Source organism: Neolamprologus brichardi, chromosome 8 (genome assembly GCF_056152115.1).
Source record: "Neolamprologus brichardi isolate AB-2024 chromosome 8, ASM5615211v1, whole genome shotgun sequence".
NCBI lineage: Eukaryota > Metazoa > Chordata > Actinopteri > Cichliformes > Cichlidae > Neolamprologus > Neolamprologus brichardi.
This window is the reverse complement of record NC_142111.1, coordinates 19,769,492-19,796,779: the sequence shown is the minus strand read 5'-3', so window position 1 is coordinate 19,796,779 and position 27,288 is coordinate 19,769,492. Positions and strand designations below refer to the sequence as shown.

Here is a 27,288-nt window from a genome sequence, read left to right as displayed (position 1 = left end):
TGTTTTACACTTCGGCTTTTATTTTCTGCTGTGAACAACATACAGGAGGCTGGCTTACAGTGCCAAAGCAAGGAGAGGAGAAGTAATTTAGTTAATATTTAATATGAACAGAACATCATTTAGCCTCTCTCTCAGGATAAGGTGACACAGGCCGTAACCCATAAACTCTTTCCCTGTCGACACACAAGTTTTTCTTCCTCGCTGAATTAACTCAGCACCCTGCTGGGCCTCTAGTCTCCTGTTATATCACAGAGATAAAAATAGAAACATTTTAAATGAAGTTTTCATTCAGCACACGCTCCTAATAGCATGCTGTACACCATTTTACAGATCTCTAATCTGGATTTTGCTTACAGTTATAGGAAAGAAATACGTTTTTATCCTTTTTCCTGCTCAGATGTTTTATTAAAGATTGCTTATATGTTTAGAATTTAAATTGAACCACATTTATACATGTGTTACTGCAGTTTTAATGTATGTAATTCTTTTTAAGTTAGCCATCATTGTCATTAACCTTCAACCTTTAATTCCAGCTAAAGTACCAACTAAACATGTGATATGCTCTGTCTTTTGACTCTTTAATACAACCAAATAATATGCATGTTAATTTCTTCCTCATGGCTATAACTGTACAGAATCATGCAGTCATCTTCGGCTAACAGCTTCTTTTATATATTTTTTTGTTTGTTTGTTTGTTTGTTCGTCATGTGTATGTTTGTTTGTATCTTTCATTTCTATATTCCCTCTTTTTTTTAATCAACTTTTGGAGATATACTCTCAGCAGTATAGAAATCGAGTAAGTCTTTTCTTCTCTCTCTGTCAGGAATAAAGTCCCTCACTTGTCCCTCTGTTCCATTAACTATCATTTCTCCTTCACCTCACATTATCTCGTCTCCTGTGCAGTTCTCCTGTTTAGCATGACTTTTAATCTGCAACCTATTGTCCCCGTCGCAAATAGGTTCACTTAGCAAGGGTATTTCAGCCCCTGGTGTTCACAGGGTGGTACGGTAGTTGCGTCTCTGGGTACTTTCACAGTCAGCTCCTATGTGCATGCAGTCTTTCTCCGGTCATTTCGTTTTACACCTAGCACTGACACAAAAGTATTAGCAGTAGGGATTCTGTGCACTGCAATAAAATGGATTTTACCTGGAAAGTGTTTCACATACTTTATGCTATGCGTGTATTTAATGAATAAAGGATTGACCTTTTAAAACAAACTATAGGTGATATCTAAAATATTTTACCCTGCCATGGTCTGTTATTTATGATTTAAATGAATACTCCACTGAAACTTTGTCTTAGAAACTAATATTCAACCACTGTAGGAATGAAATCTGGCATCTGGCATGAAATCTGACAAAAATTCTGTGTTGGAGAGCGTGCAAACTTTTAAGTTTACACGCTCTCCAACACAGAATTTTTGTTGATATACTAGCCAGTAGACTTTATATACGCATACGTTCGCCAGCAATACACTCACCTATTCTACGGCTCTTTAACACAAATACCTAGTCATCCAATCACATGGCAGCAACCCACGATATTTAGGCATGTAAAAATAGTCAAGATGACCTGCTAAAGTTCAAACTGAGCATCAGAATGGGGGAAGAAAGGTGATTTGAAAAAATTATGAACCCTCCTATTAAAGCAAAAATTACAGCCGGTCTGAAAGCAAAAGGTGCTCCAACCCAGAACTAGATAGGTGTAACTAATAAACTGTCTAGCGTGTAGCTATACTATAAACATGCACTATATATTCATTCTTCTGTAGTTTCACTTCACCTGTTTTTTTAACCTGATCACCCATGCTTTCCCTGCTTTATGTCCCACTAGGGGAGTCGGAGCCTCAAACATTTCTCATGTCAGTGCCACAGTATAGTGAATTTGATACATAAAGATAGATATTCAGTGGACTGTTCCTTTAAGCCCATTTTCCCTACGTTCTTCCATTACAAATGAGTTTTACATGTTTACATCACCACAATCTAATGCAACAGACTTGTAATATTCTCTATATATGTCTCTGTGTTGGTGTTTTGTCTATAGTACTCTCCCACTATGAGGGCCACCTACCTGTCCATGACCGAAGAACAGAGGAGACACTTTGGAAATGACTTCCAAGCATAGACTTCCCTGTTTGCCCAAGGAGAGAAGCAGCATCGCATACCATCTACAAGACAGCAACATGCAGCTGATAGAAGACTCGCAGAGGAAACTGTGTGGCTTCACGTTAGTCAGGACTCCAGCGTGTGGAGTCTAATGATATTGGAACAATATCTGTAATCTTCTCTCTGTTCTTTTAGCTCATTCATGACATTTCTCTCCTTTCTTGGAGAACGTGCTAGACGTTTCCAAGAAGTGCTGTCAAACTTAACAAGCTCTTAATCTGTTATGTCCTTTGATACCCTCACACGCTCTTTTAAACATATAAAAAAAACCACACAAAAAAAAGTTGTTTCCCAATAACGTAAAAAAGAAAGTTTAAATTCAGTTGAGATCTCTCTCTCTGCCTTTGAAATGGAGATGTGTACTAATTTTGACATCTTATATTTGAGTCTCCAAAGATAAAAGATGTGAACGCGATAGCTCATGCGTCGTTATTTTCTATGTAGTGTGCTCCATGCGTGATATTCGTGAAGCACAGAGCCAGCACTGGCAGCACACAGCAGGAGTTTGTGGAGCAGTATAATTTATTTGCAGTCTCACACACACACAAACACGCCCGCTAGTGAAGCTTTAGGAGTCTACAGAGACGAGACTACCTTGAGACCATGGCTTCTGTAAATAAGTTGTAAAATAACAGATTGTTGTCTTATTCTGTTTTATGTTTAAACTGTGTGCCATTTTTATATACTTTTTCTAGTTCTGTCCAGCAATACATAGGACCACTATTTTTTGTATTTTCTAATGGGCCATTAATTCATACTCCCTGTATATCTAATCCAACTAATCCAATAAAGTCGTCATTCCTATTGTGATTCGGGAAGCTGTGCTGCTCTCTGATTAATGAATTCAGGTAATTACTTTCACCATAGCAAACAATCCAAACAATACATGTTTGTACCGACTAACGATGACTTTCTGTGTGGATTGGATATATGCCGTGTCATTAATATGTTTTGTGTGTTTGTTTCAGCATGTTGCACTGTACAGGCACAGAGAGTGGTGCTTAATTTTGTTTGTGTGTGTGTGTGTGTGTATGTATGTGTACGCAAACTTCAGGGTCTAATCGTAAATTGAATAAACCAGCTTTGAGTACAACGCGATGAGTCTTAATTTTGTTTATGAGTGTTCGTGGCTAAAATCATTAAGATCTCCCTGTGCATTTAACTGAAATATATCCACATGCAATTAGTGTATCATGTACTTGCAGTGATTCCTGACTGCTGAAAATATATATATAAAAAATATATACAATTCTTCCCAAGTAAAGGATGAAGAGGCAGGGACCAGGGTTCATTTGTACTCAGTGATGAAATTATTCAATTTTGGTGTTTTGAGGTCAGATGTGAAGGTTGCTGTGACCACATGGCTATCCCATTTTTAGTGAGCTCTATATATTTAGTTTTGCATATTTGTCACAAATCTAAATGTTTCATATCATCAACGTTGTGAATTTATTTATGAAATCTTGTTAGATTTACACCAGTTTGTGGCTGTTGCCGGCAGTGTTGGGTAAGTTACTTTAAAATAGTAACTTAGTTACATTACTAGTTACTTCTATCAAAAGTAACTCAGTTACTTCAAGTTACTCGTTACTTTCAAGGTAACTAGTTACTAGGGAAAGTAACTTTGGTTTTACTCAGAATTTTCTTGTTAATGTGTTGCTTCCATAACTTTGCCAGTCTTCTAGCTTCCTTACTTGCCACAAGTGCACTGTGCCACCTACCAATAGAAAGGAAAAGATAATGTGCATATTTCCACGAGAGAAATCCCACGCCTGGACCATCAATGACTGCTGCCATGATTCTAGCCTATGTCACAGCGTCATGTGCGCCTTTTACATCCAACACAAAAACTGCAGTCGTGGTGCTTTGATTGTACTCAGAACTCGGAAATTCTGCCTTCTGAATAGGAAGATGTAGGTAACACAAGACTGCAGATGAGCTGCATACAGGGCTGGACGGGGACAAAAAATCGGCCCGGGCGTTTTGACTAGAGACTGGCCCACCATTATAGGAAAAATCATAAAGCCTTTGAATGAAAACAAACGCTGTTGTGACAGTGATGTACACTGTTTTGATGGTATATATGCATCAATCTATCAATCATTTGTTGTAAGATTCAGATAATTATTTTTTAAAAGCTAGACATTTTAAATGAGAATAAGAAAGAAAAGTATTTCTTTCTGCCCACCTCTCCCTGTTAATGCCCTACCTGGCCCCCCTGGCAAAACTTTGCTAGATCCGCACCTGCACAGTTACCAGCTGTCAGCTACCTAAAAAGGATCCTGGTGTTATTTGTTTCTCAGAAACAGTTCATAACTTCCCTTCAACTCATTCATGTCACCTAAAAGGTAAACCTGTTTCTCCATCACCTGCTCAGCTCTGATGATTCAGTAAGGACATCTCCTGGTTTCATCTTCATGTTTCCCTCTCACCAGATAACCAAACCGACATCATGACCAGCAGCTTTACAGCTGTGGCTCCAGCAAATATCAGCTGATACTAGAAATTAATATTAAATAAATTCTAACAACAGCTGATCAAGCTTAAACGTGCGCTGTTGTTTAACGCGACATCGGCTGGTTTCCTCTTTCTGGCGCAAAGTGGGCGATAAACAAACAAGAGAGCCGATCAGCTGATCATTGATCAGTTTTCATGATTGAAGTAGAAACGGGAGAGGGAGGGGGGGAGAATGAAAGAAGAAGAGGCAGCTGTGCAGCAAACACAGAATAACTCCAGCTTTGTGCCTTTTTCATTGTACCTGAATTACGGGACAAACTGTTCCTTTTCACCTCAATGAGAAACGCCTAATATTTTCTCTGAATACCAGACGGGACGGTTGGCAACTCTAATAACTTATGAACAAAATAAAGTTCAACATTAACTTCATAGCACCACCCAGCTGTATAGAAACTTCGTCATGCTAGCTAGTACGCAGTACGGAAAAAGTCAGAATAACGAAAATAAACTCCACCTAAACTTGGTTTATATCTGACCCAGATAGACTGCAGGTCATAACCTCTTACCTGAAGTTCAGTTCACACTTGGACCGGCGGCCACCTCGGGTCTCTTTTCCTTCTGCGTCCCCTTTCCCTCATCCACCTGCTGCCTCCACCACTTGCCAATGTTACAGAATCTGTGGAAGCTCCGCGATAGCCACCACACGAAGTAACGAGTAACGACCCTATCTAAATCCCAGTAACGAGTAACGCGTTCCTGATTTTGGCATAATAACTAGTTACCGTGCTCGTTACCACAATAATAACGTAGTTACTGTAACGCGTTACTTAATAACGCGTTAGTCCCAACACTGGTTGCCGGGGTTCGCTTGAGCCCCAAAGCCTTAAAAAGGTCTTTGTAACCCTGTGACTTTATTTCTCATCTTTTCTTGAGTTTTTTTAGATCACGGTCTGATTCGTTGCTTTTTAAGATCTTTTAGCCTACTTCATTCTCTCAAACGGGTCCTTTTTTATTTTATTTTACTGTTGTTTAGCAGGTCTGGCAGTAATCAGGGCTGAGTGTAGCTCATGAAATTGAAATCAGCTTTAGAAAAAGTTTGATAAAACACACTTAATTTGTCATTTAACAAATCTGATTCTTGTTGGCAAAGGTGGCACAACCAATTATAAGGGTCAGGGCGAAATCACTTTTTCTCACAGGTAGGTTTAGATAGCATTTTTCTCTTAATGAATCAAATAATCATTTAAAAATACATTTTGTATTTACTCATGTTGTCTTTATCCAATATTAAAATTAGTTTTATGATTTGAAACATAAGGGACAGGATACTTTTTCACAGCACTGCATAGCAAGACTGAAGATATTTTTACCCAATAGCCTAGAATTCAGATTTAGGAGGAAATATCACACAAATATCCTAAAGGATAAAATGACGATAGAAATGACGAAACAATGACATTTTATATCCCAAAGATCAGGTCTAGAGAAGTCCTAACTGCTTGGTGGAACTATACAATGGGATCTAAAGGGTAATTCTAGTTTAAAATATCCCTGTAACCTTCTTTTGGTTTGGTTTATTTGTTTGTTTTTAAAGACTATAATCTACCTTAGGTTGTTTAGAAAAGTAAAAAATTATGAAAGTAAAAACAACTTACTTTAGTAGGTATTTTATGTTCCCCTTTCTGCTCATTTTTCGGTTTTTTTCCCAGCATTAAGCCGCTTGAAATTTATAGTAATTGCACAATTTCTACAGCAGATGTCATGAGAGTGCAGCGGAAACGGTATCTCAGTAAATATTACAGAAGTTTGGTGTTTTAAAGATCTAAAGTTTTTTTCACTACCGATCATTTTGTAAACACGCTCTGTGGTCGTAAAAACAGCTTATGTTATTATATTTTTAAACTGCCTTTTCCCTTTCCCCCTTTTATGTATTTGTTTGATTTCTGGTCAACATCAATCAGGTTGAAGCTGATGTCTTGAAACGGTAATTGCATAACCTTTCCACCAGATGTCAGCAAAGTGACACAGAAAGGGTATTTCATACAGAAAAAGACATTTAAAGAAGGTTACCATTTTCCAACTATTCGCGTCCGTAAAATGTGTGATATTAGGATCACAGATCTATCTGAATGCACAATAACTGGTTTGAATAAACGCATACAGCCATTTAAAATATTCACCATTGTTTTAAAGGTGTTTTAGAAACTCTCCAAAAGATTTATTTTTAAAAATAATTAATAATAAAGGCACATCCAGTCCAATAACTGATAAATGCTCGTTTAAATGTGACTTCTTGTCTACTTTATTGTCCTTTTGAAATTCAGAAACGGTATATAATGTTAATATGACCCAGGTTGCTATGAAGCACTTTTACAAGGTACAGAGGGCTATGTTTGTATTTCCTTCACAATCATTGTGTAGCCTAGGATAGGAAAACTGGGAGTACACATGCCATGCCATATTATTTATTTATTTATTCACCCAAAGCAATGAAAAACTAGACTAGAGGGTTTTATTTTATAATCGGATGTACTGGTGTTTACAGTAGCTGATTTGATACTGCCGGTGTTCCGCGAAGCTCCAGGGACAACACAGCACGCGCGAGCGCAGACGCACGCGCGCGTAAACACAGGACAAGAAGCGGAGAGGAGCGAGGACAGACACAGAGAAGTGCGAGTAGCAGGTGAGCTGTTGCTGTTGCTGGTGCTGGTGCTACCTGCCGCTACCTTTAACTCTTTGTCTGGCTAAATTATTCCCGTGTTTCCCGACCCGCTGCGTGGAAGATACCCACCGACGCGCTCTCGAGGACACAAAGAGGAAGCGAGTGAGAGAGTAGAGTCGATCGGTAGTTGTAGGAAAGCTAATGTCGTTGAGTAAAAACGACTCGAAGAGATTGTTAGCTCGCCAGTCGCGCTTGTTACTACTGACAAGCTACAGCCAGTGAGCATTAAAGGCAGAACCCGGGTATATTAGTAGTTGTTAGGTGTGTGCGGTGGGCTGCAGGTGCTTTTTTTTCTTAAAGAGTAGGTGGCATGCAGGTAGCGACGGGGAGCGGGATGGTCCAGTGCCCCGTTTTCTGTTGATGCTCGCTATCCTTCAGGCTGACCGAAAGTGAACATGAAGGACACCGGAGAGTCAAAGGACCACCAGCTAACTGTGAGTTTCAACCTATGCTTTTTTTTAATGATATTTTTTTTATTGAGCTCTAACACCTTTATTAACTTTGTCAAATGTGTTCGCTCTGTTGGTGAGTAGTAGAAAACCATCACCATTTAATACAAACAAGCTCATAAATTTGCTGCCAGTTAACTGAACACTCGGTGATCACGTCATTAGAGTACACCTGTAGGCTGCAGTCCTGTGAAGTTTGCCTAAAAATTGCCTGTATTTTTTGTTGAATGACATATGCACTAAAAGGTGGCTTCACACTGGATACCAAATACCACCCTTTATTTTAAAAAAGCAAACAAACAAACAAACAGCCCCCCCTATTCACCCGTAAGTGACCTCGGCATTAAAACATATAATTTAATTAAACTAAACTACATTAGCGGCATCATGGAGTTAGCCTAAGCATAGTTTATTTTTAGGTTCTTGTTTTCCTTTCTAGTGGTTTCTTCTTGAATTCCTAACTATTTAAGCTGCTGGCGTTTATAGTGAATGTTCAATTTTCTTTTATACCACCTGCATTGCAGCCCTTACCTGAATTATTGAAGTGGCTGTTTCAGTTGCCTGGCCTCTCTTGTCCCCCATGTAATACACCTTCTACATGGTGCTGATAGAGAGAGGACCTTATTATTTCTGTTTGTTGCCTAGGTGAATCTAAGGTGGATCCACATCACTATAAAAGCCCTTATATACACGAACGTCATAGCACATTTGTTTGAATGCATATGAATGCAGCTCATGTGCCACCCCTGTGGGTCTAACACACTGCTGGTATTGCTACACTCTGTTTTCATCCTGTTTTTATTCAGTCAGAGCTTTCTGCTGATCTCTAAATCATGCAGACAGATTTAGACTAACAGCAGGAGTCTGAATGTGCATAATGCTGTCGTATTACAATGCTCCACTCATTAAGTTGTTATGTGTGTGCCAAGTGCCATCCAGTATTCATAATTTAGACTCTAAAACTACAGTTCTGCATTTAAAGTGATATTTTGAGTTTCCAGTTTACCTACCCTGGTTGAATTGGGGTTGTGAGAGAGAAAAGACTTAAAAGTTAGAAGATCCTGCATTTTTCCGCTAAGTGTGATTATACCTTATTATTAAGTTAAATGGTGAAAAAAATGTGTTTGACATTTGAAAGATTACTCGTGCAATTTATGTGTTTCATTTCCGTGAATTTGGGTTATTACAAGGAGACATCTTTTACAACTCCCTTAATGCAATATAGCAGTGTATCATAGTTCCCCTTCCTACTTATATTCGCACATCTTTATTATTCTAAATCACATTTCATCTTCAGGGATTTTTTTTTTATCCTGCACAAAGCCAATCCTGAGCTGCATTGAACATTACTCACCTGCTTTCTTCATTCCCAAAACCATTGTAATGTTCGAAATCAGCACAGCGTGCGCTGCATCTGATATATGAGCCAGTTTTTTTTTTTCTTATAAAATGCTTTTCTGTTGAAGCACTCTAACAAGTGACATTAAAGCATTTGTAAAAATTCAGTTTAAACTACAGATAAAACCTTAGACATGTCGTCTTATGTGCGGTCAGTGTCATTTTCTTAGATATGATGTCATGAAACCGAACATCTCCAAGCTGATTACATTCAGAGTTTGCTCTGTTTGTTGCAGGTTGCCTTGAGAATCCGACCCCTCAGCGATGCTGAGCAGGAGGAGGGGGCTACAATCGTGGCCCACAGAGTGGACGACCAGGTGAGACATTGGTCTTTTAATTTTTCATTCTGCATGTGAGTGAGTGATGGGGTGGCTTTGTGTGAAAGAGGGATACTGTCTTCCTCCCTGCTTGTCATGAAACTGCACAAATAAGGTGCCTACAGGGACCTTTGCAACGTCAGCATCTCTTTAAAAAAAAAAACAACCTAATTTATAAAGCATACATCATAATGCATATGTATATGAATGCTGCAAGATTCAGACTCAAGCAATAAAAAGCTCCTTAAAGGTCTTAGACTATGTGTTTCATATATTTTAAAATTTTCACCTTTAAGATTTATCAAAAAAAAACATTATTACACGTGCGGTTTTAATGTCACTTGCTTGTTGTCCCCATTTTCAGATGTAGTTATATGGACTGTGACACTAACAAGCACTACCCAATAACTGCTCCAATTACTGAGGTCTTGAAAAGGTCATAAAAAGCATTGATTTTAATTTTCATAATGGTGCAAGAACTTTGTGATGTGAATGGCAACAGAGAGAGACGGCTAGGGCAGCAAGTAGTAATTATTTCTATTTCTGAATCTGTCTGATGCTTATGAAGTATTTTTCAGCCACCTAGTCATTGGAAATGAGTAGTTCACCAATTAGCAGTGCACTTGTTCTGTAGTGTCAGACAAATGGACAATGGACAAATGCTTATGCCTATTTTTATTCCACTAATACTTTTATCTTGCTAACTTAGCGCCTACATTACCCAAGATGCAATTTGACAAACAGTTTAATTGGAAAGTCTTTTTCCGTTTTGTTGGTTCTATGATTTGAATTTCTTTGGCTTTTACTGTTGGTCTGACAAAACAACACATCTGGCTTTAATATGAAAACAGCCAGTACTGGCAGCCTCATGCTTGGTTCTGTTTGTTTCCACTGTGGTCTTGTTTCAGTTTTCCACCAACTTGTTTGACATTACTTTCCAACTTATATGACAAATAAGCAGCTTTGAATGGAGCTATTACTCTAATTGTGTTTTCTATTAGAGTAAACCATGACGAGAATGACTCAGAGTGAACAGAATGTAGATTGGCTATCATGGCCATAGCTGTTCCCCATAGCCAATAAGTTTTAGGCATATTTTATAAACTACAACCAAAACTGGATTTTTCTATTCATTTATTCTGGCAGTGGAATAGAAAAAGAAACTGGACTTGGTTTGCCGTCATAGACCAGATGGCCTTTTTCCCAATGAGCATGGTATTTAATGAGGTTGCTACCATGTGACCTTTCATATGAGAAGGAAACATTGCGTGTGCAAGTCCCTTGAGCACCATTTTCACCATTACGCCTCACATTTGTGCAGGTCCCTCTTCGAGATCATTTAGTAGATTGTGCAGTGGTGATGACGGTAGTGCAAACGATAATGAACATCGTGACTGGGAACCTGCTGAGGTGTCTCCTCACGTAGTGTAGGCTGATTGAGGCATTTGTAGGCCTGCTGGTGGTGGGCAGCTTCTCTTAACCAAGACAAAGCCAGAAAATTAACAGTAGCAACTGATGACTCACCACAGTAAAACAGTGAGAAGTGTTTGTGGAGAATGTTATATTGAATAAAGGATATGATTAGTGTTTTTTCATGCTGTTGAGGGAATTTGCTAGAAACTCATTATCCACGACGCTGGTATATCACTTGTTTGTCTTAACGTAAGTAATTTAATCACAGTTTAAGGACAACATCAGCACCAGTCTGGCATGACATCATTAAAATAGGCTTGGACTCAGGGGATTAGTGCATAACACCAGGAAGGTAGATATGGTGCTGACACAGCCACTATAATAAGGCTCAACCAAACCTCAGCTAGAAAAAAAATGTTTCCTCTTCAGCTTGACTCAGTGTGTTGATTTCACTCCTGAATACCACAGTACATAGTTTATTATATCTGAGAGTGCTGATGTGTGGCGTCTTTGAGGTTATGTCAGGTTCACTTGTACACGTTCACAACAAAGGATTAGTGGAGCTTACGCTACACACTTGTTATCGAGACAGTGGGATTGTTGGGATCTGTTTTTTACCTGTGGGCTTACCTGGGCTGCCTTGACATGAATGGAGGGGATATTGTGAGATAAGGTCACATCGTCACAGTGGATGTGGTGGGATTATATTGCACGACAGGGCTGAATCTGTTTACCTGTAGCTGTCACTCCTGTGGTAGTCATCCCATACAGAGAAATAAAGAGTGATGTCTACACTACATCTTAAATCCTTTATAGACAGCATCTTTTTGCAAGCAAACAAGACAGTGCATATGTTACTTTGTTGGTAAGATGGTAAACATATGGCCCAACGGTAGTGCTCAGACAGATTAGCAGAGGGCTGGTGGCTGACTCGGCGGACTGGGCCGGAGTACCCAGATCTGGCTGTCCTGGCAGAAAGCAGACAACTTGGAAGCTGGCTAAGCCTGTGGAGATGAGCTCATTGGATGAGTTTTAGCTCAGGTTAAGCCTTGTGCCACCTGCTCTTTTTCTCTCTTAGGCTTACTCTTCCCCCAGAGACAGCCTGTAGGGATCTTCATGGACCACCTGTTGCACTTACACTCAATGGGCTTTTCTTGTCCTTGAGTAAGTAGGAAAATAGCCACAGGTGTAGTGGGTAATATATGTGAAAGGGATCTTAAATGTTGCAGGTTTTAGTCACTCAATAGCATAATAATCTAGTGAAGTTTCAGCATAGAAAAGAGACTTTTATCCCTATCAGAAAAGTAGTGGTAATTCATCTGACTGTACTGTACCATCACTGCCTGACACAATGGTCATTGGGAAACAAAGAAACCTTGAATTATTAAGACTGGCTACTTTCAGCTCTTTCACAAGGGATCAGTATAGCAGGCTTCTCCACACATTCGATCTTGAACTTTAACTTTACCTTCCTGATGCAGCCTCCTCTGGGAGGATTTATGTCTGCTCCCAGGACTGTTCCAGATAGCTTTCGTTTGTTAGGTAAATGTGTAAACCACTACATTATGGGACCACTGAACTAATGGAACCGGTGTAGCCTCTAACACTATGGACCTTGAGAATCAAAGAAACGTTGAACTGTTGAGGGAAAAACTAAATAGCCTAATTCATCTTAAAAACAATAATTGGGCATAATTTTTACTTCTAAAGAGACTATTCGGCATATGTGACTATTGGACATAATTGTTACTTCTAAAGAAAATGAGAAACAATTTTAAAAAACTAACCTAACAAACAAGCCTAGGTGTATTGGTCTTTGCTAATGATGATATAATACAAAAAAGATAACAGCTCTTGCCACAGATGATAATATAATTCCTATGGTCTGCAAATATTTTGTTTTTTCAGACAGGTTCCGGTGAGTAGCAAAAAATAATGTAACGCATTAACTTTTAAATGCTGTTGGAAACCAGCTTTTAGAGTGAGAGGTGAGAGGTCAGTCCTTAAGAGGCTAACACTAAGGCTATGTTTAGCCCATAAGGTCTAAAGATGGTCACTCAGTCTTGTGAACATAATTACTTAGAACATTTTCACTTAACAAAGTCTGATGTGACATTTTAATGGTTAAACTAAAGTGGTAGGTAGAGGTAGAGTCATTGAAAATACATTTAATTATTTAAAAGGTATTTTATCTTTAGGGTTGGGCAATAGTTTACCCATCACTGGGCATCACTGCCCTGTCACTACAACAAACTTTGTTATGTATTTATTGAGGTATATGTACAATTTGCAATTATCATTTTTGTGTTAAATTGTAAAACAAAGAAAAAAGAAAGAAAGAACGAAAATCAGCAAGCTGTGGAACCCATTTCAGTTGAAGTTGAGATGAAGGGTGTCTTGCAGCCTCTAAATAAACAGGTGGGATAACACATGTTGTTAAATGATCAGGGATCACCACCTATGATGTGTCCTTGTCCGAGAAGAGAGAGTAATACGTAGCACTTAGCTAGCTTGCCTATAATAGTTTAGACATTTGTCAGACACAGGAGTGGAGACATTCGCTCTGGTGCTTTGTTCAATACAACCTAAAAGTGACCATACCATACTAGGTGTCCTCAGCACTACATTTCATTGAACATGGGAATCTCAGTCAAAGCCTTATTTCTGTACCTGTGTCCTGTGTCTTAATTCAAGCACTGCAAAGGAGGCATCACCCTGTGGCTCTCTTCAGCAATTCCACTTTACAAGCTGATTATTTTTACAGAGTACATTAAGAAAAACCTTTTGCACAGATCCCTTATAAATGTGCAGACACTTTATGTAAAAACTGAATCCATTTTCAAAGGCGGAGCCAGAAAAGGAATATCAGAAAAATTAGTACATAAATTCATACACATGTATGTAAAATATCTTTTAGTAGAGTTGAGTGTTTGCGTCACGCAGCATGTGTCTTAGCCTTTGGAGTTGTAAGGCATGTTTTTGGCCAGGCTGGTCTGTCACCACACAGAGGGGAATGCTTTATGTTGAGGCCTCATCTCCATAGAGACACCTAGACAAGGTCAGGGCCATTGTTTGTTTTTGTTTTCTGTTTTCTGTTTTTGTTTTTTCATTTCTGTTCCTCAAAATTACAGTCCAACATTTGTGAGAATAAAGGAAACCGTTTTCGAAGAAGTTCACAAAAACTGTGGATTTTTCCTTATTGCTTTTCAGTCAGCACGTGAATTGTCTGCATCAAATACGTTCTTGCATTCATTAGTGGGACATCTGTACAGCTTAGCTTGTCTGTGCATTCTGCACTGCATTTCATGGGTATCTTATGACAGTACAATTTCTGTAATGTGCAGGGATTCCCATGTACTTATATATCGGGTGTTCTAAAGAAAATTCTCAGGGACAGGTTTTGTCTCTCATGTTCATCTTTAAGAGAGAGAATGTCAGCCAGAAGGCAAACAAAAATGTAACCTTTTACCTCCTGCTTCCTTTGTAAAGATCACATCCTTTGAGACAATCAGCAGCATTCAGCTTGGTCCAAGCACAGGTCAACGTCATTACAGTATGCCCATTAACTGGCAAATTTTCTGCCTTTGTGAACTACGAAGCACCTAACCTCAAGTGCTCAGTATAGAGTTTCCGACATCCTCTACGCTGGCCTGTCAGTGAAAGGAGATTCAAATTGCCTTCGCATTAGAGACTGTACTGTAATTAGCCCGGTTTAAAAAAAGCAGCTCCCTAAGAAAACAGTGTAGTGTAGATTAGAAAAGGTTTGCACTGCAGAATACAAAAGTGCCAGCAAACATCAGAATGCTACATAGGACACTCAGTGACTGATAAAATTGGTCAGGTAGCCATCCTGACATTGATTCAAGATTCTTTATTGTCACTATGCAGTCACATAACAAGCTTCTGTGCAGTAGCTCTTAGCTGAAAACAAACAGTATTTAAAACACAAACACACAATAGGAAACTAGTAAGACTGCAGGATTAATTAAAAATGTGGTAAATTTGATTCTATATGTAGCATGCTTAAAAGTCTGTGCCATGCATAAGATATACTCAATAAATATGCCTAATTAACTTGCTCCCTTATTGTTTCTCCACCCTCTGTTAATGGAAATGTTCTCTCCAACAGCCCATTTGCTAGCCTATTTCTAACAAAAACGGGGAAAAATGGCACACTTTGTCTAGGTGGAGTGTTTTTATGAGGCAGACTGTTTGAATAGCTTCACAGCTGCAAATAGCATACAGCGAAAGTGCTAGGCACAGGAACTGAACTTAAAATGGCAACAGTGGCACCACAGAGAGCAGAGGAAGCAGTTTGGGCCAGACGTGGAAAGTAGACCTACTTTTTTGTTTTTCTTCAAATGTGGGTTAATGTGTCAATCCAAATAGCCTGTTCCAGAGAAGTGGATAATCTTTGCTTTCCTTATTCTCACACCTGACCTCGAGTTATCTTTCTCACTACACCCTCCTTTACAGCATGAGCTGTTGTTGGTTGGATCGTGCATGTTTGCGTGTGCTGTGAGTGATCCCTCTCAGTGCCCTCTCATCATGCGCTCTCTAAAGGCAGGGCCATAGATGTGCTCGCTTTAATAGGTGACAGGCAAGAATTTGTCCATTGTGGCAAAACTATTAGGTAAAAAAGCCTTTACACAATGGCTGAGATAACTCTAGCCAGAGCTGAAAAAGCAATAAATTGAAAATATCAGTTGTGAAATGAAGAGTCAAATTTTTGAGTGGGAAGAGAAACAAGTATGCCAAAAAAGACTGAGGGAAGTAAAAATAGGAAGAAAAGAGATTGTATTTGAGATGGACAGATTTTCAGCTAACCATTACAGGGTGTTTACAAAGAATTGAATGCCTTGGGTATTAATGATCTAGTGGGAACCAGTCTCTACGGGGACTTTTACCGTATTACTACAGTCATAACAACATGTTGTCTCTCTGGTGGGGCTCATCCATGAGACCGCCTTTCCCGAAAATTGCCTACATTGGACAATTAAAACAAGAATCAGGGGAAAATGTTTAATCAAAGCACTGAGTCAGAGAATAGAAAACTTACCTTTTCCACAAGGATGGTAATTAAAAGGTGATGTAGGTGAGTCACGTCTCCATTTATTGTGTAGCTTTAAGAGCTGCACAATAAATGTATTATATATAAGGATGGGTATCGTTTAGGTTTTATCCGATACCGGTGCCAAACCGGTACTTTTGAAACGGTGCCGGTGCTTGAACGGTGCTCGAACCGGTGCTTAAAGAATGGAGAACACAAACTTTGTCCAAAAACCTCTCATGTTTAGCTGTTTTTTTTGTAAAAAGATAACAATGTTAGCCTTTTCTGCAGGTATAGGGGATTTATGGTATCACTCTTGTTTGGAAGCAGTACTTAAACAATGGAAAAAAACACAAACTTTGTCCAAAAACCTCTCATGTTTAGCTGTTTTCCACTTTTTCTTTGGTCATTTTAGCTTTTTTGGCCAGGGTGAAGGGATTATCTGCCATCAAACAAGAAGACAGCCTCATGTAACTACGATGGTGTTTGCTAGTTCACCTTACATGCATTAATGTAATAACGTGGTTAGCCTACTCAACGTAAATTACACACGAACAACATTAAGCTACTCACACAGAGAAGAACGGCTGCTGCTGCCATCATCATCTGTCATCATTTCTGCTTCACTGGCAGGGGTAGGGGCCAGGACTCTCCTCTTCGGGTTCTTGGGGGATGTTGATAACTCCGAGAACAGGCACCACACCCGCAGTAGATGTGCTCGGTGTGCGGTCTCACAGCAAGCTATCAAATATGGTGCATTTCTTGGCTTTTAAAAAAACACTATGCGTCACCAGGTTCGTCGTCAGATTTGAGGTGTTACCTCCTTTGCACAGTATCACCTTAAAGCACTTGTTGCAATGTGAGTGAAGTTGCCCCCCCCCCACACACACACCTTATTCAAATCCAACAAAAGTGGTATCAAACGTTTGTGCTATGTTTGTGCTGGTTTGTGCTGCAAAAATTTTTGTTTGTGCTGCTATCATTTTAAAGATATTAATAAAAATTTCTAGAGGTCATCAGAGGTCAACCAGCCCCCCCATATTAATGGAATCAAACAAAATTGGTGTCAATCAGTTGTGCTATGTTTGTGCTGCTAAAAATGTCATTTGTGCTGCTTCTGTTTTAAAGATATTAATGAAAATGTAAAGGTCAAAAGGTCAACCAGCCCCCCCCCACATTATCCAAATCAAACAAAATTGATGTTAAACGTTTGTGCTACATTTGTGCTGGTTTGTGCTTGAAAAATTTTCGTGTGTGCCGCTATCATTTTAAAAAATATTAATAATATTTTATTATTAATATAATAAAATATTCCAGACCCAAAAGCACCGAAATGTGCGCTGCTTTTTGGTCTGGTTACTACCGTTTATGTCAGAACCGGTGCTGGTACCCATCCCTAAAAATATATGATGAAAACATAATTTTTATCACCCATAACCATAAAAGCCTGAAGGGGTATAGTCGTCACCCTGCCGTCACCCAACTTTGCGAACTTGACTAATTGAGAGGGAGCTGACGTAGGATTTTCAATCAAATTATTAAGTATTACCTAGGAACTCAACTGAAAATCCAATATAGAGTAAGCTAAAAAACTCTGGTTGAATTAGTACAGTTGTGCTTCCTGAGCTCACCCAGAAGCTTTTAACAATCTAATTTGCATACTGACATTTTTAAAGGATGTTCAATTTAGACAGTTTGTCAGTTCCAAACTCCACTTTAGTTTTTTTTGTTTGTTTGTTTAATGAACTCAACACTTTCATGGGGCTGCTTACAGTTTTTCTTTTGCCTATACCTCTTTAGTACATTCAAGCTGTCAGTTAATTTCTAAAAAGAGAGTGGAGTGTATTTTTGAAACCTTGGAGAAAGTTGATTGTCTGCCATGCCTCCAAAAAGGACTTGGAAGAAGTAATGGTTTCTTTTGTGTTTTACACGGACAACATCTCCTTCTGTCACATCTCCTTCTGTCATGTCATGATGGTAGCAAAATTCACTGAAAGGCTGAAAATAGCATGCTGTCGAGCACCATTTTGCTATTACTGTCATTTTGTGTGAACATGGGTGTGAAGTTAACTCGGCTCTGTACTAAATGGACCCTTGCACAGCTTGCTGCTGCCTTCATCTGGAAGGATCCTCCAAAGGCCATTACTCACCAACATGTTTTTTCAGCTTTTATTCTATTATACTAGAAAGAAGGAGAGTCATCTTACTCCTGTGATAATTCCTTTTGATAATTATAACAGTCATTACAATGAAACAAATGAGGAACAAATAACAAAGCAAATATACACACTTAAAAAAATGAAGTTATTTTACACTGTTTGTTTGTTTGGTCTGTTTATTATTAGAGGTTAATCTGCTATGGATGATTCACATCATCTTTGTCAAAAAGCAGAACATCAAAGGTGTAAATGGAAAAATGCTGGCATATTTATATCTGAAATCCTGGCACACAGAAGACTTTTACCATTTATAATAAAAAAAAATAAGATATTAAGAAAGGAATGGAGTAATCTGTGTACAGGTCAGTTTAATTTTTCTGATTTCAATTGGAATTTATTTTCATTCAAACGTTTCCTTTTTATCCTAAAGAAATAATCTGAAGGTTGACTCTTAAGTTCTCCGACACATGATAAATGTGAAGCTAGATGTTAACCCATATCAACCTCGGAATTGTAGCTTGATTCTGTGTAGTATGTGTTTGAGTCTGCGTCTGTGTGTTATTGCCTGGATAACTGGTGATTGCCCTAGTTTGTGTGTTATGCCAGACCTCCGGCCCTTGGCCTTGAGTTTACTTCTGGCCTTTAAAAAGCCACCAGCCTCTGGCACAGCGCTACTATGGGTTTCTGCCAGCTGGTGTACTCCTGGATGTTTGTTTGTGATGGTACCACGTTGGCATGTAATAGCTTTTCTGGTAATCAGCCTAATTACCTCTTGGCGTTGAGTTTACTCTTTTGTCATTTCTTCTGTTGGCTTGCATGACATTTTTAACACAAGAAACAAAATAAAAGTGATTAATGGGTTTGAATGTTTTATTTTAGAGTATAATTTATGACAGTGTGAAGATACCTGACATCTTCACACTGAATTGTGATCTGGACGCTTAGTGAATTGCTTTTTTGGATGACAGATTGCTGCATTGTTCTTTCAGTCCTTTTTAACAATCCGTGCCTGTGCTGTTTAATAATGCATCTGTGCTACATAAAAAAGAAATAACGGAAGTGATGAGTGCAGCGAGGAAAATTGGAAGTTTAAAAGGGACAAAATTAAGTAATTTCTCTCACCCAATTCTTCAGCTTAAAAGACATCTTGCTGCATTGTCCAAGAGGCTGAAAGTACTATTGCGTGTATTATTGAACATCTCAGTCGGAATTACATCTGACTGTAATGATTTGGCCTTCGTTAGCCACGGCCAGACATCTTATACAACATCAAATAGAAGAGCAGACCTTGCTATCAGGCACACTGTATCAGGTATACTGTGATCCAGCACGCACCTCCAATCATAGAGAGCCTCTGAAACGGGATATACAGTAGCATTGTTGGGGAGCAGAGGGCAGTGCCGAGGGTTTCTATCAGATAACCAGCTGCAATTGTGCCCGTTGGATTTTCCAAAGCTTTGGTTGCGTTGCTGACAGAGCAGCTTGAAAGGTTTCCTTGTAAAGGTCACAGCTTAGACCCACTTGCATTCTTTTTCTGATCTCAGTCCTTTTATTCTTCTTCAGTATTCTTGACACAGCATGCAGATGGCATTGTTAAACAAATCTACTGTTATGTGATTGTGCAGCCAGAAGATATTAGAAGGGACTACTGAAATACACACAGAGAGCAGAGTCGTCACACAGAGATTAATACATTTATTTCATATTCTGATGGGTACCTGTCCTTTAATAAATAAAGAGATGAATACCTGCATGACAATAAAAGGACTGCATTGTAGACCTAATGTGGCTGGCATTTCCTTTTTCTGCCAGTGGCTCAGTTGAAGTCAGCATATTAGCAGCTCTATTTTAGCAGACATTTCAACTGCACTTTTAACTTATCTGTCTCATATAGATTTGTAGGGATAATTTTAAAGCAAATTAAAGGATTTCAGTAGACAACAAGATAGTGTTTTTCCCAATAGCCTGCTTGTCATAGTGGGAAAGTTCTTTCAGGGTGACCACAATCTATCACAAATGCATCTTTTCAAAGCATGCATTACGAACTGTTCACATAATTTCCTTAGGGATTAATAAAAGATTGTGATTCTGATTAAGGGATGTTACCTCATCAACACTGAAGCCAATTCACTCTAATTCAGACAGCATCTTAACATTTTTGGTGTCAGTTCTTTAGATTTCTCATCTTTGGTTATTGCGTCAGTTGTTGCTGCTTCATTGATGTATAAGGTTTTTGTTAATTAACCTTAAAATATCTCACAACATTTTTACCTGCTAGCAATGCACTACACCAAAGCCTGAAAATAATTATACGATTAGTACAAGACAGGAAAAGGGTTTTGTTTTCAGATTTTGCTTCGTTATTTTCTTAGTGACCCTAACCATTATCTAGGTGTAATGAAATAGTGCTTAGAAAACTGGTTGATCTCTAGACTTCTGACTTTTGTTCCCCGTCTTGGCAGCATTTTCCATTTGGCACATGATAGGGAGAAGCAACCAGGGCTGGCTCGCTAGTGAAACCGCACCACATCCAGGCTTTGAATTATAGATCTACGGTGGGGGCTAGCTGTGCTATAGTTAGCAGGATGGCCAACCAAGTCAATCCTGCTGGTTTAATGACCCCAACAGCAAGTCTTGTGGATCATCATTCACATCAGCCAAGAAAAGCACCACGCAGCACTGCTCCATCTCACCACACTGTTTATTGCAGGTGTATAGATAATGCCATCATGCTAATTGGGTTCATGTCGCCTCATAAGCAAGCTGTTGTCGGACTTTGGCTGATCCTTGAGATACTATAAATATTTTATAGCCTCTTTTTTTCTTAGCCACCGTGTATAAATTCACGCTCTGACCATTTTCTTTTTGCCAGCCTCCGAGGTCAAGTTAAAATGAGTCACGCGCTGCATCCAAATGAAAAGTGGCTGTAGCATGTGATGTCCATTGTGACACCATGATTAAAACTGCTAAAAATGACACCATGCTTGTAGAGGCTGTCAACCAGGAAATTGCTTTCCTTTTCACTTTGTGCTTTTCTCAGGCGCATCGGGCTTCTAGCCCACTTGTGTCAAAATTGATGTCTCCTTCAGAGGTGCCCATGAATAAGTCAGCAGCCAGTGAAAAGGGGCGATTGGTCCTGGTAGAAATAACAACAAGAGCCAATTTAGAACTGAGTGGAAAGTCTTGTTTTGACGTCAAACATCTAAAATTGTGTCTTTCTGGATCTTTGAAAGATCATGGTTTGACCACTACCCAAGTTTAACCATTTTGGCAGAGGTTTAGAAATCACACGCTGAAATTGGCTGTTATCATCAGAGTGCTAAGCCATTAATGGACGTGATGGCAAATTGACTGTTACTATACTATCACAGTTTTGGCCTGTCCTTTACTTTGATCGTTAACAGCAAACACATAGGCCCTTATAATGATCTATGTGCTCGCTGTATTGTAGCGGTTGTGTTTGGAGAATGGTTGCTGTGCAGCTGTTCACTGACTCACAGCTTCGCCTCAAGTAAGCTCAACTCAAGAGAGATGAGTTTGATTAACTATTTTAAGGCTCATTTTGCCAGCTAACAGTTTCATCAATTCATCTTAACATTTGCCAAATGTGCTCATAGTGGCAAAATGTGATTAGTCGGTTCTTGTGGGGAAATAAATTACGTACCTTTTGTATAGGTGAATTTCTTTGTGCTCAAACATACGTGCGTTAAAACTGTCTTTTTCATCTTATACACATCAACATGCTTCTTTCGCTGTGTGTTTGAGTACGTTTCCATGTAACTGTGAGCAAAAACCGGAAAGAGGGAGGATGTGTATAAAGCTAATGTCAAGAACACTACGTTTCTAAGCGTTTCTTAACCTGTTCTGTACGCTAGACGTCAGTGCTCAAGGGCTAATACTGACCTGTACCTAACCTCAGACACTTCTCAGAAGCCTCTTAATTAAATGCAGAGAACAACCTACGGTAAAGGCCGTCTGTGTCGAGAACTTCTAAACCCCAGGAAGGTTAGGCACATGTCCAGACATCCTGTCTTATGTTGCCACACAGTGTACTGACACTAGAGCCAGCACCTTAAAGTCTTATCAGGAGACTTAAGAAAATTAATAGTATAGAATCTTTCCAAGCAGCAGATGCTGTGTGTGGATGTTCATGGGTGGAGCTGTGGGAAGGTAGCCTGTACTGTAACTCAAGAAACACAGATGACAGATGGGATTATATGTGTTATCAACACCCTTGGTCCCTAATGATTTCTCAAGCGCATGCACAGAAACAGAACTGTGCATGAAAGCATGCATTTGATACTTGCTATTATGTAACAGCACTGCTGTGTGCTCATCAGCTTTTTCAAGCAACAAAATTACACAAGAATATATACAAGAATATATAGAAGAATATATACAAGTAAAAAATCTTTATAGCAAAGTGATTATTTCTGCTACTTCTTTTAAAGATTGTTTTTTCTCCTCAGTGTTGCCAAATGCTCACTCATAAAGGATCAATTTACTGTTGCAAATCTATGTTTAATGTTGGGCTCTTTTTCTTACAAGACTAAGTGCTTTCAGATGATGATAAATAAATAAAACTGAATTGAACTAAAATTTTTATTTTCCCTCACTCCCTTCTATGTTGTGGCAGGTGTGGTTCAGATCATAGAAAGATGACTGAAAGAGGAATTGTGGTTGACAACATCTATCTAGAGTTAAAGTTACATTTTACCATGGTCACAATAGGTTAATGCCAGAAAGGATCACTATTGTTTGCCTGACTGTCCATCCCGGGCCTTCCTGCCTACACCTCTTGTCACCGCTGGGACTAGTGGTTTCCCTTAAGAGGTGGGCAAAAACACTCCCTCACTTGGGTGTAACTACAATTGGCATGGCCTCTTTTGCTCCTGACCACTTTGATACATTTATTTTATTATTAGATGTTCAATTACACACTTTTTGTGTCTTTGCTGCTCTTTGCCAGAATAATTCTTCTGACTACATTCACATTGTCTGCGAAGGTCATCACATTGACTGAGACTAAGTGGCTTAAGAGCACCTAAGAGAAGTACTACGTTGTTCACAGTGTCTTTTCTATGAAATGCGATCAGAGCTTGTACGTCATGGTATCTGGGTGCTACAGGAGACGGAGGAAGTTAGGGAAAGAGGAAGAATGGGCATCAGTTGCTGGACATGTTATCTTTGTGTCGAAAGGACATTGGGGCATTAATCTTCTTCACATGTATGCCATAGAAAAAATACTAACTGAAAAGGTAACAATATAAATTCGTTACAAATAGTTGTTTTCCTTCAATGTTTACTCTTTCTTTTTCTTAATACTTCACTCTCCTCTTTGTCCCCCTCTTTTCTGATTGCAACCTGTATAAGCCTGCCATGCTCCCCGCCTTCATCTGTTGTTCCCAGTTTATTAAAAGTGGAACCCCCCCCACCCTCTCTTGAATTTCAATTGAGAGGCTTCAAAGTGAGCGGTTCAGTGGTTGGTGGGGTTGGAAGAGTGGGGGGGGGGTCATCAAACAAGCCGAGTGCTTCAGGCCTCAGAGGACTCTCAAGGCCCACTGCTGAAAGGAGCTGGTCAGCTGACAAACCCCTAGCCCCCCCATGGTCATATCTAAAATAAACTTAAGTGCTCTCTGTTTTTATTAATTTTTCTCCCAGGTCAGTTGCACAAGATTCAAACCTACAATACTGTGAGAAAACTAATTTTCCTTCAGCTGTGTACAATCACACCAAGTCAGTTGGAACCACTCTGAGCCTGAGATTTGTCATCCTTATTGTAATATATTTTTCCTGATGTCGTGATGTTCTGTTTCTGCATTGTTTCTGAAATATTCTTTTTCAGAGATGTGATTTACTAGTGATAATGGACTAGTTTTGTCAAACCGAACAATTAGAAGAATGTGACATTTCAGTGCTTATTCACATTCAGTGTAATTTCTGCTACCGTGGCTGTCACATGTACAAAAGCATATTTTTAGCATATTTTTAACACCAATGTTTCCAATTTTCTCCCTAAAAAACTGAAGTTTGTCTCTTTACTGCATGACTGTCTTTGCCATGTGAGCTGCTTTTTGGGTCATTGTGTTCTATGACCGTGATTCAGACAGATGGCCTGAGTGGATTCCCATTTCCATAAATGCATATTCTACATACAAGCTGTGAAATGAGTGTAGAGGGGACTGTATTTGTCACAAGAAGTGGCTTTCATTTCCTGGAGGAAATAGCTTCCGCTGGCATTTTCATTTTTCACATGCAATTTCTTACCATTAACTTTAATAATATATATAAGTGGAAGAAGTTTTTACTTTTAACATTTAGGCTCAAAGGTGCACAAAAGTGAAGTTGCACAATTGCTTTTCCCTTCCTTTCTTTGTCTTCATGTGACACTGCTTTTTTGTGTTAGACGTATTTACTTGTTGTTGTTTTTTTGTACATGCCTCTTTAATTTGGATCTGAATATATTAAAATACCATCTGTGGTAAAACCATAGTATGTTTACCCCTGTGACTACATTAACAGATTATGGAGAATCTCAAGTAATTAGTGTGTGTGTATGTATGTGTATATGTCTATACACATATAATTTAGTGCTAAATACATGCACCTTTAATTCAAGAAAATACAGAAATGCTGTTACAAATTGGTGTAAGTTGATACTACTACACAGAACATTCCTCTTCACTGTCACAAACAGTCAATTCAGTCATTTAACACCAACAGCTGTGTTTTAGCAAATGTGGAAACTATAAAGGTTGGCGAGATGGTGAACTAGAACCTTTAAAATAGTCACAAAAAGTAATTGAATGCTAAAACCTACTAGAAGCCATAAATGTAGTAAAATAAATCCAAATGGACACACTTGGAGCATGGTGTTTTATGATCATTAAGTAGGTACTGGAGCTCATCTCATTGGCCTGAAGGGGGACATCAAGCAAATGGCTATCTTGTTTTTCCAGATGTACAGCACAGTAAGGGGCTCAACAGAAACTTGCATCTGCAGTGATCTGCCACAAAGAGACATATCTTTATTTTGTGTTAGCTAGTCCTGGAAACTGAGCGGTCGTTTATATATTTTTTTCCTGCACTTATGAGATACTGTAATGATTAGTGAACAGTCATCCATCTAATCCCAGCAGAAATACGCTTCAGTAGCCTTTCAGCTGACCTTCTTGTCATTTATCTTTGCCACACTTTCAAGCTGGACCTAATGTCACTGAATAGACAGCCCATTTGCTCATTAGCACATCTTTCCACTGTTATTAAAAGTAAACCATACTGTCTACACAACAAACACATTACTAAGTTCAATGGCCTCGCTAATGTTAATAGTGTGTAGCCCCTTGCCTGCAAAGGCCTGTCTTCTTTTCCTGTAGCTTAACCATTTTCTTCATCATTAGATGGTGGTTCTGATGGACCCCATGGAGGACCCAGACGACATCTTGCGTGCCAATCGCTCGAGGGAGAAGACTTACATGTTTGATGTAGCATTTGACTTCTCCGCTAGTCAGGTTTGTCAGGAGTTAAAGAAAAAAACAATAAATAAATAAATTTAAGCAAATATTGCACTGTATTCATATTGATGTGTAGCCGTTTATGTATGGCCTGAACCCTTTATTTTCTCCTCCCTATACAGGAGGAAGTGTACCGGGCAACAACAAAAGGCTTAATTGAGGGCCTTATATCAGGCTACAATGCCACTGTGTTTGCCTATGGACCCACAGGTTTGTTTTGTGCGAGTGTATGTGCATTGAACAAGAACCAAGTATATTTCTTAGTACTCAGTCTCAGTGCTCATAGGTGTATCATACACTAATTACATGTGCAACCCTCCTGACCTGTTGTCAGCCTGAGCCAGAGAGCTATTCAGCAAGCTCTTGGGAAAAGGTAGACATCTTATTAACACCTGTTTCACTTTTGATTTTAGCAAAGGCCTGATTAGAAAATGAGTCATGCTCTGCATCCCACATTTCCAGCGGGTAGTCACAGGCTGTCAAAGACTAGTACAGAGCCATTGCTCCATCAAGTTTCTCACCTTTCTCTTGCTTTCATTTTTTGCCTTCTGCCTGGCCATTTCTCACACACAAGCTCTACTCTTGGCCTCCTCTTGTGGAAAGTAAGCTCAGAGGTTGTAGCCACTCATGTGTATGCATGTTGTTTCCTCCTTGAAACTACAAAGTTAACACGTTAGGAGCAAATGATTGCCATTTATTTATACTTTAAAATGTTTTTTCACGAATTCACCTCTGTAGCTAATTTTGTCCATCACTGGGTGCTCACTCCTTGGTTAAGACTGGGTCTATAAGAGGTATTGTATTTTGTTTTCAGGTTGTGGAAAGACGTACACCATGTTAGGGACTGACAAGGAGCCAGGCATCTATGTTCGAACTCTGAATGACCTGTTCCGTGCCATTGAAGAGACCAGTGATGACATGCTGTACAGTGTGTCCATGTCCTATCTGGAAGTAAGGATTTTCATTTTTAAAAGAATTTGTCTCTAGACCTGTATTCTTATCACGAACTCTCAAGTAATGACACATCTAATTGCTCTGCAGTGAGACCCAAAATGTTAGATCCATTACTCTGATTGCTCACTCAGTAATTACCACTAATTTCTTGAGGTATGAACATTAGATATCCATCGCTGGTTCCGTCTACTGTTCAAATGGGATTTTGTTTTTTCAAATGAGGTGACCTCTGGAAGTGATACAAGCAGTCACCCATCAGCACCTGGACTAAGCAAGTTTCCAGATCCACCTGATGTAGGATTTTTAATACTGATAGCAATATTTGAAGATTTAAAACTTCAATGTATGAGCTGATATTTTTTGTTTCTGTCAAACACATGAAACTTAAACAGATTTCCTGAACCTGTGATGTGCATAGAAATTTATGAATCCTTGCTAAAATAGTTTGTGAACTGCATTGTCATATTATCTTGTTTGTTTTTTTTTTGTCACAACAGCTTGGGAATAACTTAAGTTCTGGCCGACTCTCCTCAGATCAATTAATTGTTGTGTTTCTGGGGAAAGGTGTTGCCTACAGGGAAGTTTCAAAGTACCCTTTGCTGGACAAATTATACAGCGTGAAAACTCAGAATTGAAGGGTGTTTTGACTTTTGACTTTTAAACATTTTCCTTTATCTGTTGTTATAA

General features: G+C 39.0%; 2 protein-coding genes across 4 annotated transcripts in view; both read left to right on the top strand.

Moving 5' to 3' along the window:
* The window catches only part of ttyh2 (tweety family member 2), a 68,767-nt gene extending 65,506 nt beyond the window's left edge, over positions 1 to 3,261 (top strand). Inside the window, exons 14-15 of one of the 2 annotated variants that reach the window (XM_006790950.3) lie at positions 770 to 796; positions 2,047 to 3,261. In XM_006790950.3, the coding sequence (XP_006791013.1) occupies positions 770 to 796; positions 2,047 to 2,127 (108 nt within the window). In that variant the 3' untranslated portion in view covers positions 2,128 to 3,261. The remainder of the gene's footprint in view (positions 1 to 769; positions 797 to 2,046) is intronic. The other variant, XM_006790951.3, reaches the window with a different exon arrangement.
* A 4,008-nt stretch (positions 3,262 to 7,269) lies between these two features.
* kif19 (kinesin family member 19) overlaps positions 7,270 to 27,288 on the top strand; it is a 33,530-nt gene continuing 13,511 nt past the window's right edge. For both annotated transcript variants that reach the window (XM_035907820.2, XM_006790952.2), the window contains exons 1-5: positions 7,270 to 7,781; positions 9,431 to 9,511; positions 25,534 to 25,644; positions 25,770 to 25,857; positions 26,462 to 26,598. In XM_035907820.2, the coding sequence (XP_035763713.2) occupies positions 7,743 to 7,781; positions 9,431 to 9,511; positions 25,534 to 25,644; positions 25,770 to 25,857; positions 26,462 to 26,598 (456 nt within the window). In that variant the 5' untranslated portion in view covers positions 7,270 to 7,742. The remainder of the gene's footprint in view (positions 7,782 to 9,430; positions 9,512 to 25,533; positions 25,645 to 25,769; positions 25,858 to 26,461; positions 26,599 to 27,288) is intronic.